Raw genomic sequence first — 13,184 nt, 5'->3', positions numbered from 1 at the left:
TTTTTTACTGTTACTGCCATGAGAGATCTTTTGATACTATACTGATATTTGAAATAAATTGAAATATTTTAAATAAATAAGCACGCTCAGAACTCTCCAGAGGTAAATTTCCTCCAAAACATGCCTCCCATGTGAAAAAAGCAGGCATGATCATATCCTGAAAAATATTTTCAAATGCAATTAGAGGAGAAAAGTCACCAAATGGTAACTTGCCCAGCAAAAAATAGCCACGTGCCTTGGCTCACTGTGAGAATGCAGAGGTGTGGTCCTGGACTTTTTTGGGGGGGGGTGATATTATACTTACATGTCTATATTTTAACTGATGTTATTTTTATTGGTTACTTCTTTACTTGTCGTGCATTTTATTATTGTTTTGTTACAAGCTGTCTTAGGAAAAACTATCTTAAAGTTGGGTTATAAGTGATTAAACTAAACAAACTCTGGTTGAAGTCCTGTTGGACAGGCTCAGCTCAGACAATAAATCCACATTTCATGGTTTATGAAGCTAGAAATGAAAGCCAGCACCAAGCGCCTCTGCTTTGCTCCCCACCCCTTTATTTTCCTGTTTATGACATAGCAGGTAACTCTGGCTTAGCCTTTGTTGTTGGCTCTGCCAGCGCCTCCTCAATAAGGGTATCCTGTTAAAAGGATCTGGGGTTGTGGATCCTGCCCAAAGGCTGGTCGTAGGTTAGGGCCATGCCACGACCCATCGGGGACACTGCCCCCCCCCCCAATTTGACGTATGTTGTAGAGCTCCCCCTACTGGTGATTTACCCTTCGTGTGACTCCCTGCAGACAGGCAGGAGTCGGGATATACTCTGGTTTCACCCAGTGCCTAAACCAAACCGCTCACATTTGTAATCACAATAAAGTTGTCACCTATTTTAGCCCATTAACCTAAAATATCCGTGTCCGTGTGTGTTTATTATATAAGGGAACTACGGGGGTTTGTTACGCAATTAATGTATAAAGTACAGCTTTCTCCTGCCTGCCCCAAATCTGCTGACAATAAACTTCATTGTGTTGTTCCAAATGCCAGTGATTATGAGGAAGACACAAGTTTGTCTCTAATCCACTTTCTTCATACTGCGAACAATCTTATGAAATTATTTATTTGTTTAAATTCAGCTAATCAGGAAGATCCTTGAGAATATGGCGGAAGGAAGGGGGGTCTCTTCATCTGTGCTGATCACTGCTATCTGCTTCAGAAAAAAAATTATTGCTACATTAATGGGGATGAACTAAAACACACCATCATTGTTGTCTTCACCAGGATGGGTTTATAAAACTTGCATCCCCTTTTGAAGACTCTGCTCAGCACATTTCCCACTGCTTATAAATCTGGTGGGAGGGTATGTGCCTTCTCAGACATTTCCGAGTGCGATGGCATAGTAATGCCTGCCATCTCCTTATGCTTGGATGTTTAATGAGGATTAGATTCCTTGCTCCTGGTAGTTCCTCTAACTAACCTGACCTCCACCCCACCCTGAGTTGGTATTCTCTCTGTTTATCTCTTCCACATTCCAGGCTCCCCATTGAACTTGCAGCATTTGTGAGTACCTGTTCCTCCATCTGTCTCTTCAGCTGGATAACAGCCGCCATGCCACCACCTTTTCCACCCAGCAGCGCTTGGAACATCTTGGGTGGTTCTACTTTCTGTGTTAACAGGGTCAAGCCTTTGGCAGGTGCTGTTGGTCCTCCCACAGGTTTGCCTGCCTTCTTTATGAGCACTCTAGATCATAGGAAAAGGTGGGGGGGGGGCGGAGAGAGAGAGAGAGCATGTGAAATAGTATTTGAACAGCCACCTCTATATTTAGTAGTTTTGCAGTCCCTGTAATATTCCTGATCCTGGATTCCCAGCCAGGCAGCAAAAGACACACAGTTCGTCCATCAGCTTTTATTGGAGAGGGAAGCCTTGTGCGACGCGTGACCTCCAACTTCCAGTTCCATTATTTGTATTTCATTTGTTTCCTTCAAAGCGCTCGGGGCTTTGAATACAGTTCCCTCCTCCCATGTTCCATTAGGAATTCAATAATTCTGCCTTTTTTGTGTAACGATTCGCCTTGCCACCCAAAGCAATCGAGCTGCAACATATAAAAGCACAGACCCATGCACCAGGGGGACTTTATTTTAAGTTTCAGTTCTAAGCGACAGCCATCTCACGCCAATCTGCATATTGGTGGCTGCTTAAAAATTCAAGGAAATCCAGCGATTCCTTGCAGAAACGGATTAGTCCACTCTGGAAAGAATATGGAAAAGCTGAACTGATTTATTTTTTATCGGCAAGATACATGAAAAAAATTAATGCAGACTCCTAATTAGGTCTGATCTATAATTGCTTCCTGGGCAAGGGCAAAAAATAGGTAAGAGTGATGGTCCTAGCCCCCACTAGGCATATGAACATTAAAAACCCTGCTGGATCATGGTTTTTAGGGTTAGACACTATTTAATCTAGCATCCCATTTCTCATAGTAGTGAACCAAATGTTTCTAGGTAGCCAACAAACAAGTGCATGAAGGCAACAGTTGGCTCTTGTTTCTTCTCATGAGCTGGTACTCAAAGCATACAACTTTTAAACTTAGTGGTTGTATACAACCACTAAGATGAATAGTCACTGGCTGGCTACCCATGATCTCCAATGAAACTGCATTGGCAAATATTCTTTTGAGAATATGTATGCATTTCTTACTAAAGGCTAGAACTCAAAAGAGTTACGTTAACTTTTGAAAGATAAACACTTAAGGTATTCTCAAGAGGTCAATAGCAGAAAAATCTTACAACAGTAGTGTAATCTCTCCTCATTGTAAACCTGCATTTTAAAAGAACACATTCCTTTATACATCAGAAACACGGTCATCTAAGTAATGGAATTAAATGGCATTAAAGAAAAAAATCATAACAGATAACTGTACTATTGGCACACAATAACAACTCTGTTGGCTTTCGCTTGTTTGGGTCTGTAGCTTCTGCAGATGCATTGTTAAAAGATGACCCAGGGGATCTCCTGCCATTCACCCCTTCTATTATTTTTAAAATATTTGGTTTTTTCTTGCTGCACATGGTGCAGAATACATTATTAGTGATACCTAAACCACAGAGCCTAGGACTTGCCAATCAGAAGGTCGGCGATTCGAATCCCCGCGACAGGGTGAGCTCCCATTGCTCAGTCCCTGCTCCTGCCAACCTAGCAGTTCGAAAGCATGTCAAAGTGTAAGTAGATAAATCCGGCAGGAAGGTAAACGGCGTTTCCGTGTGCTGCTCTGGTTCGCCAGAAGCGGCTTAGTCATGCTGGCCACATGACCCGGAAGCTGTACGGTGGCTCCCTCAGCCAATAAAGCGAGATGAGCGCTGCAACCCCAGAGTCATTTGAGACTGGACATAATGGCCAGGGGTCTTTTTACCTTTAAACAACTGCCACGTTTAGTTTGTCCATAAGTGCTACATATGTTTGTGGAAATTTGTGTTGTGGGCCTGTCTGCTGGGTCTTTTAAATAACTTGCAATGTCCCTGATCTTCTGGCATTATTAGCCCCAAGTTATCCTTCCTCCAACATTTTGCAGCCATGTCCAGCAAGAATCATATGTCTAAGAAGCAAATGCTCTTCTACACAAACAGAGGGAAAGAGATGCCAGTTCTGCATTTTAAGGCGAATGGTCTATAGATTTGTGTAAAGACTTACTTTCCCTTCTTCCTCAGGAGCTTTTCAGAATCAGGGTAGTGCACCAAGATTTCATTGAGGGTCTTCTTGTCAAGAATGAAGAGGTTGGCAAATCCATGGGCCACCACATTTGCAGTCCGCCGATTTCCCCCGCTTGCAGCTAAGAGGCTGAAACGACAGAGAGAACATTTATAAAAATATTTACCACCATATCATTAATAACATCAAAGCAGCTTACCGTTTTATATATATATCGTCAGAGACCATCAGCTAACTGTTATGGAAAGTACTTTCTTCATTGCTGTGTAAATGCTAATGGCATAGAAAAGTTTTCAGCAGGCATTTAAATGCTGAAACAGAAGGTGCCTGCTGAGTATTGACAGAACATTCCACCAGACTGCTGCTCACACAAAAGACTCTGTTTTATGCTTCTGTCAAATGAGCCTTGCCTCGCTAACTCCTGGAGATGATCTTGGTGATTGAGCTAGGATAGGAAGGATTTTGGAGGCCCCTAAGGTACCCTTGGGACGTGGGTGGCACTGTGGGTTAAACCACAGAGCCTAGGACTTGCCGATCAGAAGGTCAGCGGTTTGAATCCCCGTGACGGGATGAGCTCCCGTTGCTCGGTCCCTGCTCCTGCCAACCTAGCAGTTCAAAAGCACGTCAAAGTGCAAGTAGATAAATAGGTACCGCTCCGGTGGGAAGGTAAACGGCGTTTCCATGCGCTGCTCTGGTTTGTCAGAAGCGGCTCAGTCATGCTGGCCACATGACATGGAAGCTGTATGCCGGCTCCCTCGGCCAGTAAAGCGAGATGAGCGCTGCAACCCCAGCGTCGGTCACGACTGGACCTAATGGTCAGGGGTCCCTTTACCTTTACCTTGGACCTACATTGTTCAGGGCTTTGCAGATTCTTACAAGAACCTTGAACTGGGAACCAGTGCAGATGTTTCAACAATGCCGTCACGTGCTCTCAGCCCAATGCCCCCACCAGCAGTCTGGCCATTGCAATCCGAAACTACCTGGAGCTTCCAAGCCAAGCCCAAGTGCAGCCCCAAATAGAGCACATTGCAGTAGCCTAGCTTTGAGTTTACTGATGCATAGACTACAGTGGGCAGGCTATCCCTGTCCAGGAATGGCTGTAGCTAGTGTAGCAGACAAACATAGAAGCAGAACACCTGTATAGGGCTTATCTCCGTATGTAAGTACGATGTTTTCAGGTGTTTTCAGGTGGCTGAAATCAATGCCACTGCATGCGATAAAAGTGGAGTCTAGTTCTGTTTCAGCTGCCATCCTGCTATTGTTAATCTTCTGCAGACAGCTCTAAACTGCTTTTGGAAAACAGCAGCGGGCCAGGTTTAAATTTATCCACTGCTTACAGCACCCCTCGTGGCAGTGAAAATGTGCCAATTGCAATTTAACAAAACGCAAACGGCTCCTGCTAAATCTACAAATAGGCAGCTCACAGGCACCTGATCTAAACTTTTCCAGAGACAGAGGGTTCAATCTCTCAGCCAACCTTTTTGGACTAGTGGGCATATTTTGAATTTTGAGAGAGTGGTGGCGGTATCCGTCGCAAAATGACCACCATGGATGTGGTATGACATAACCCCAAATTAGAGAGACAACCATCCCTGGCAACCTTCTTGCTTACCATGAGAAGTCAGCTACGACCTGCTGGTCCTGATTATGGAGACACTTTCTCAAACACACATTGGTGTTGCTTCTGTCTAATAACAATTTGTGATGACACATGGGTATTTCATTATTTTATTTACTTGTTGAATTCACACCCCACCTTTCCTCCAAGTTGCTCACGGTAACACACATGGTTTCTCTTCCTCCCCATTTTATCCTCGCTACAACCCTGTGAGGTAGGTTGGGCTGAGAGCAAGTGACTGGCTTGAGGTCACTTGAGTGGGGATTTGAATCCTGGTCTCGGAGGTCTTGGTCCAACACTGACTACTAGACCACACTGGCTCTCCAGAGTAGTTTAATAGAAGAGACATACATGGCATAATTTCTTATGGTGATATACATTTGGTCAACCCTATGGAACAGCATATGGAGCTCCCGTTGCTCGGTCCCTGCTCCTGCCAACCTAGCAGTTTGAAACCACGTCAAAGTGCAAGTAGATAAATAGGTACCACTCTGGCAGGAAGGTAAGCGGCATTTCTGTGCGCTGCTCTGGTTTGCCAGAAGCGGCTTAGTCATGCTGGCCACATGACCCGGAAGCTGTACGCCGGCTCCCTTGCCCAATAAAGCGAGATGAGCACCGCAACCCCAGAGTCGGCCACAACTGGACCTAATGGTCAGGGGTCCCTTTACCTTTATGGAACAGCAAAGGCAAAAATGTTCCTCCTCAACCAGGCCTTTCAAATGTGCTTGGGGGAGGGGAGTTTATTCATTTGTGGTGTTTTCTTTTTTGTACTTTTTAAAATTATTTTTTATATGTGGTGAACCGCCCTGAGATCTACAGACGAAGGGTGATATACAGATTTAATAGACAAACATTACCTGATCTCTCCAAATACAGCTCCTGCTCTCAAGGTGACCAGGACCTTGGTGCCATCAGGACCTCCAAGTACTTGAACCTCTCCTTGTTTGATGATGTACATTTCTCTACCAATTTCTCCCTAGGTATAAAACACGCAGAAGAAAATATTCTCAGTCCATGATAGCTCAGTGGTGATAATGACACGCAATTGCAGAAAGAATATTCTTTAAAGAGTCATGACTTATTTCTGCAGCTGGTGAACTTGCCACAAACTGAATCTCCGCTTTGTAACACTGGCATGATGAAGCAGCTTCTTCAACTGTGCAGTAAAATCACTATGCCCTGTTTTGAAAGGTTTTCCCATTGTAGATACAGTAATGATGAATAATTAGGTATCTCCTCCTCCCCCCAAGGAGGTCAGGGTGGCCAAGATGGGGGTTGCTCCATTTTATCCTCCCAGTGACTTTGCCAGGATGAGTTAGGCTGAGAGAGAGATACTATTCTAGGTAGGCTTGCACTCCTCATGACAGAACAAGTTCACTGTTTGGGCTCCTACGTGTCACCAGAATCTCATGTAGCTTTGGTGGCTAGGCGTGCTTATGCCCAGCTTAGGCTGATTCGCCAGCTATAGGTATTTCTGGACCAGGGTAGCCTGGCCTTGGTTGCATATGCTCTGGTGGCCTCCTACAATGGAGTGAAATGACCTAGAAGACGGCTTGGAGGTTACAGCTAGTGTAGAAGGCAGCTGCTAGGCTGATAAGACTGTCTTGAAATAACTGCATTGGCTGCCAATTAAGGTTAGTACTATCATACAAAGCCCTAAGTGCCTAAAAGAATGAATTCCCCAGTATCAGCCACTTCAGACCCTGTGATTGGCTGGTGGCATCACGCCGCTGCCACAGGGGGCTGCCTGGTTGACTCTGACCTGTGAAAGGCCTTCTCAGTGGTATCCCCTCTTTGTGGAAGGCCCTCCCTAGTGACACGTTTCTGTTTTCCCTCGTGACTGACATATCGTCTGGACATGGAACTGAGAGGGGGAAATTCCTCCTCGTCCTTTGACTCAGGTAGCAGAATGCCTTGGGTCGGTCCATGGATATGGAATGATTTTAACCTTCACAGAGTTGAAAAAACTATCCATAGATGTGACTCTAGTTAAAAGTATCTCTCTCTATCTCACCTTGCCTCTCCCATTCTCTAACACAAGCATAGCAACAGCAGCCCAAACAAATGAAACACTGCACATTCCAAAGCAAATCAGCATTTTAATTATTTTTCCTAATGATCATTTGCATAATTTCAAAGAGGAAATCAAGAATAATCAACCAACCAAAGCATCTGCTGTTTCTTGCATATTTACCAGCTCATTTGTGAGCTGATTAGCATCCAAATGAAGCCAATTATACCTGGACAAACAGGACTGAAATGTCTGCGCTTATGATATATGTACTCCAATCAATGTAATCTAGTATACTATAAAAGAAAAGGTAGCATAAAACTGGGGTGTATCCATCATTTATATAGTCAGTGGGGTCCAGGGTTTCGAGCATTATTTTTGTAAATAATAGATCTGGATTTGAACAAAACCTCAGCCATACATAGGTAAAGATTTAAATCGCTTGTCAACTTCAGGGCCAAAGTAGATGTGACATTAAATGCATGTAAGAATTTAACGTGCTTGATTTATTTCCTTTAAATAGTAGCTACCGTATGTGTGTGTGAGAGAGATCAGGGAGGCAATCAAGACTGAGAATGCAGTATGGGGGGGCCTTTAACCCTTTCCCACCATGCTGTGATCTTGAAAAAAAAGTTATTCTTACAAAAGTTGCTATCTGCTCCAGGATGGAAGCTCCTGAAGTGGAAGCTTCATTTAAATGCCAGACAACATCTTCCCGATGTGGCAGGGGAGTGGAATTTTCATCAGCACCTTCGTGCAGGAGGAAAAGGCTAAGCTGAAGTCTTAGGCTTATGCTGAAGTCCTAATCCTGATTTCTGGGTTCTCCCCAAAAGACACAGCATTAGTTTGGCCCATACTTAGAAAACTGCTGTACTTTATCGTCTAGTCATTACAGCAAGCATTGCTATATCGAGACTGATCATTATTGGCAAAGCACAGAACATTTAAATGTATGTGTCTCAGATTCTTTTTTCAGATGGCAAATCACAGAATTTTACAGCTCAGTCTCAGGCATCTCTCTTTACACTTATATCTAGTTTTGTGTCTGCAACATTTCAGTTAAATAATGAAGTCTAATAATGTATGCCAATAGATAACTCATATTTAAATTCCAGTTGCTCTTACTCTATTTTTTTAAAAAAAACACAAACCCGCACACATATATATAAGTAATAAAATCCATATTGTCTGGGCCAAGTTTGAAATTTGAGAGTACATTATTATTATTGCAAATTGCACTTTAATTAGTTTTCACGCAATGTAATTTGCCCAAGATTAATTTTGTTCAAATTTTATTCTTGACCCATAGCTGAACTCCTTTTTCTAATGCTCTCATTATTCTTGCATTTGTAATATAAGTTGTCAAGATCACCTTTTTGCAGACAAAGTCACCAGGTAAATACACAATGGATTTCAGTCTCAGCAGCATGTCACAGATCATTTGGTTATCACATCCCTGTTAAAAAAAAGAGGGGGGGGGCGGGCGAGAATAATCAGAATCAGTATTGTATGAATCAGTATGTATGAAATGCATACAGGTAATGTTACACAGAACTGGCAGAAGGCCAAAATACAAAAGAAGAAAAAGAAGATTAAATCTAATCTTTACTTGTGGATCATAGAAGTTCATTCTAAGATTAGCTAGGTTGCAGGCAGCATGCATATGCTCACCCGTTTAATGATTTAGTTCCAACAAAGAATTCTTGTGCAATTAAAAGTTTGGGGATTGTGGCCCCAAGGTTTGTTACACCAACCATTCATGACTCCATGTGATAAATGTTTTTAAATTATTGGTTTTTTCCTACATTTTTAGTGATTCTTGTTTTTATCTGTAAGCTGCCTTGAATCCCATCGGGGGTATAAATAAAAATATAATAATGCAATGCAATGCAATACAATGACCCTTGCTCCAACCATTTAGGTTTAGAATCTGAAGCCATCCTTGTGAACCTGTAAGTGGCTGTAGGTGCAACCCCAGTAATCACACAGCAACAGCAGTCTGGCTGTGCCACTCTTGGGAACAAAGACTGGGATGGCTAGGATGCAGCAATGACCCAGAATTCTTGCTGTAAAATTGGAAGCATTGGGTAATTGTCTCCTTTAAGCCAGCAACTTGTATAAGCATCCTTCATGGCTTTGTCAAAGCTTATGAACCTGTGTGGTTCCTGGTGGCTGGTTCAGTCGCACTGTGAGCCACTAGTAACTACATGAACCTCTTTCCCGTGTGCTCCTGCCTTCACAGGGCCACCATGTTGAAGATTCATTTCCCATGCTTGCAGTCATGGGATTGTTGTCTATCACATGACGGTGTATGTTTTCATTCTACAGAGTGGGAAGTGATGGAGATAGGATGTTTGTGTTACTGTGTTCTGTGAAGTGGGACTATTGTCCTTTGTTCTTTCTCTTTGCTGTCTGATGAGAAAGAGTCAGAATGCTCCAAGTGTTTTATATGTACCATAAATAAACGTAGATTAGCCAAATGCTGAGCTACTGAGTTCTGTTACGCAAACTGTGGAGACTCTGCGGATCCCTGAGTGTGCCGATGTCTTTTGGCATCGGTCGCTGTGATGTTTGGGCAGAAGAAAGCTTTTGAAGCTCCTGAGTGAACGACCAGGAGGGAGAGAACATGCCAGTCGGGCATGTGTCTCTGCCAGGGTCCTACTCGAGAGTAGGATGGCTCCTGACATACCATACTTGATCCTAGTTGGGGATCATCAGCATTAAAGCAACTGTGTAGCTTTGCTTTTATCTGTTGCACTTAAATTAAAAATTGCTTACTACTGGGATTGTAAGGTAACTAAAAAAATTTGGGAAATGAGATACAACGAATTGAAGAAAATGTTCCATTTAACATTTGTTAAAAAACCTGAAGCATTTTTATTAGGGATTGTAGGGAAAGATCTGCCAAAAAAGCTGAAAAACATCTTCATGTATGCGACAACGGCTGCGAGAGTTTTAATAGCACAAGGATGGAAGACTGAAGAAACCCCAACTAAAGAATCATGGGAAGAAAAATTGATGGATTATGCAGAGCTGGCAAAACTGACATACAAGCTACGGGACAAGTATAACTGTGACTTTAAAGATGAATGGGGAACCCTTTACAAAATATTTGAAGACACAACAAAGTAAACTGGACTCCTTGGCTGGTTTTGAATAAACATTCACAAACTTTTTATTGATAATAAGCAGCTAAATAGTTTGAGGATCTATACAACTGTGTAACATGCAGAAAACAGCATTTCTAGAGAAATCAAAGACTGGCACTGAGGGAAATCGGGGGTGGGGGAGGGTGGGTTCTGTGGGGGGAGGGAGGGGAGGGAGGAAAAATGGGGGTGAATAAGAAAGATATGTTTTGTTTTAATTTTTAATAAAAAGTTATTTTTTAAAAAATTGCTTACTGGAATAGTTTTGCTTGTTTGTTTGGCAATCCGGATTACTGCAAGCAAGCAAACATCTTTCCAATCCTGGATGTTAGATTACATGAAAAGCCACTTACTTTGAACAAGTCAACTTTACTGACAATGGCAAAGTTCACATCGATTGCAATGGCTAGCTGCATCTTTCCTGGCATCTGCTCCAGTAATTCAGATTCATCTGCAAGGCAGGATTACAGAACAGGTGAGGGGGAGAAACTTTTTTTAAAAAAAACAAAAATTGTGCTACATTGGATCTCTACCGACCAAAAACAACTACAAAACTAAAATGATTAGAAGGGAAGGGCTGTCAGGAATACTTGATAAAAGTGTGCAAAAGTATTATTCAAATTTAGGCAGCCTTTCTGATCAGTTTCAATTTAAGATATGGATTTATTAAAATAATATATTTTTATAAAGCACAAAATTATTTGATGAAATCAAGTACAGTAGTTAATAACCACTGCTGATTCCCAGTTCATTGTCAAAGAAACTAAATTATATTGATATTCCCAAGGAAAGTGGGGAGGGTGGGCTGTAAGTGTCTTTTGAATTATTCTGAATTTTACCCAGCATTCCTTGCGAATCCCACGTATACTCATACCAAGTTCGAACACGATTCTGAACAATTCTTGGAATTGTGTTGACGTTCATGTAAGATACAGTGTTATCCATACAGGCACGGTAATAGTTCTGCCCTGCTGTCGCTGCGCCAATGACATCTCGCATCTGCAAATATCAACCAGTATCGTTAGAAGGCTATTATAACAGTCTGTTGAGGTTTTAGTCACTTTTAGATGACATCTCCTGCATTTATATTGTTTTGTTTTTATTTGTTGGCTGAGGTTGGCCGTTAATGTTATTGACCTTTCAATATGTCATGAGCTGCTTTGTTGATGTGATAGTGGTAAGGAAGGATGCACAATTTTATATACTTATGCTATACTATGCAGTTGTTTATCGCTTTTCTTACCCCAAAAGCCCAGTTTTGTAAAGAAGTGTTTGATTTGTTGCCCAAGGAGCATCTCCACCCTCATCGTTCAGCCCGGACACTGAGATCCAGCGCCGAGGGCCTTCTGGCGGTTCCCTCATTGTGAGGTTGCAGGGAATCAGGCAAAGGGCCTTCTCAGTAGTGGCGCTGCCCTGTGGAATGCCCTCCCATCAGATGTCAAGGAAATAAGCAGCTATCTTCTTTTTAAAAGACATCTGAAGGCAGCCCTGTTTAGGGAAGTTTTTAATATTTAATGCTGTATTGTTTTTAACACTCGATTGGGATCCACCAAGAGTGGCTGGGGAAACTCAGCCAGATGGGTGGGGTAGAAATAAATTTATTATTATTATTATTATTATTATTATTATTATTATTATTATTATTATTTCGTTATTTTAAAAAATGCAGTCTTCCTCTGTGGTGAATTATCAGTGTGCGCTCTGTTGTAAAAAGGGCATATGCCAACATCTAAACTAAATATTTTTATGAGAAAAAGTATAGCAGCACCTTGATGTCAAGGACTGGCTGGATGAGGAAGAGTGATGGGCACAGCCAGCCCAAGAGCCCCTCAGAGACAGCACAGAGGAAGAAGACTTAGACCCAGAACAGTGGTGGTGGGACACCGGGGTTCAGTCTGCAGAAGGGACGAGCTGGGAGGTGCTAGAAGTGGGAGGTTTGAGTGAATATGGGGGGACAGAAGAAGGAAGCCATTCCAAGGCAGGACCGGGTGCCAAGAATCTCAGTGTGAGCGCAGACTCCGACAGAGAAGAGGCAGAAGCTGCTTCTACTACTCAACATCCGGATAGTCCTGTTCCTACTGGCTCTCCTCCTCCACTGAAACCCAGAACATGAAGAGTCCTACACATTGCTGAGCAACAGGCCAGACAGGCCCAGAGAGGAAACTCTCCCTGTTGCTGTGGTCTACAGATGTTTGGGAGGAGTCAAGACGAAGGGGATTAGAGAGGGAAGGAGGGGCCAGACGCCACTTTCCAGCAATGTCTTCAACTAGGGGATACTAGCCCAGATGTGTTTTCACTTTGGCATTTCATGTCTCATGTCCTTTTCCTGACCTGTGGATGACCTGCATGCTCCTGTCAGCCCCTGGACACCTAAGAATCATTGACTTTATTCTGGAATGATACTACTATAAAGAAGCACAGGAGGATTGGGCTGAAATTGTATTTGCCTGATTACACAAGACCAGTTAGTAAGCTCTCCAAATAAACAAGAGCCTCCAGAATCATACCTGTGTGTTTGCAGTCCGTCGTGAAACATAAGACTAGCTGCCAAGCACAGAGTGAAATTGGCAGTGATATTAACAGAGTCTAAAACTATAAGCCCATTTCCAGTTACCTGAATTCTATGGGATTTACTTCAGAGTAGACATATATAGGATTACATTGCAAATGGAGTTTGTGCACTGTTCGAAATGCTGACAAGCTGTTTCCTGA

The 13,184-nt window shown here is 42.7% G+C and overlaps 1 protein-coding gene across 1 annotated transcript in view; it reads right to left on the bottom strand.

Annotated features, from left to right (window-relative positions):
* The window catches only part of CNGB3 (cyclic nucleotide gated channel subunit beta 3), a gene marked incomplete at its 5' end in the record, with an annotated part of 51,624 nt that overhangs the window by 3,676 nt on the left and 34,764 nt on the right, over window positions 1–13,184 (bottom strand). Inside the window, 6 exons of the mRNA XM_081919981.1 lie at window positions 1,561–1,732; window positions 3,680–3,826; window positions 6,173–6,291; window positions 8,699–8,782; window positions 10,826–10,923; window positions 11,312–11,471. Of these exons, the coding sequence (XP_081776107.1) occupies window positions 1,561–1,732; window positions 3,680–3,826; window positions 6,173–6,291; window positions 8,699–8,782; window positions 10,826–10,923; window positions 11,312–11,471 (780 nt within the window). The remainder of the gene's footprint in view (window positions 1–1,560; window positions 1,733–3,679; window positions 3,827–6,172; window positions 6,292–8,698; window positions 8,783–10,825; window positions 10,924–11,311; window positions 11,472–13,184) is intronic.

Source organism: Podarcis melisellensis (genome assembly GCF_964234715.1).
Source record: "Podarcis melisellensis genome assembly, chromosome: 7".
Taxonomy (NCBI): Eukaryota; Metazoa; Chordata; class Lepidosauria; order Squamata; family Lacertidae; genus Podarcis; species Podarcis melisellensis.
This window is presented reverse-complemented; position numbering and strand designations above follow the sequence as displayed.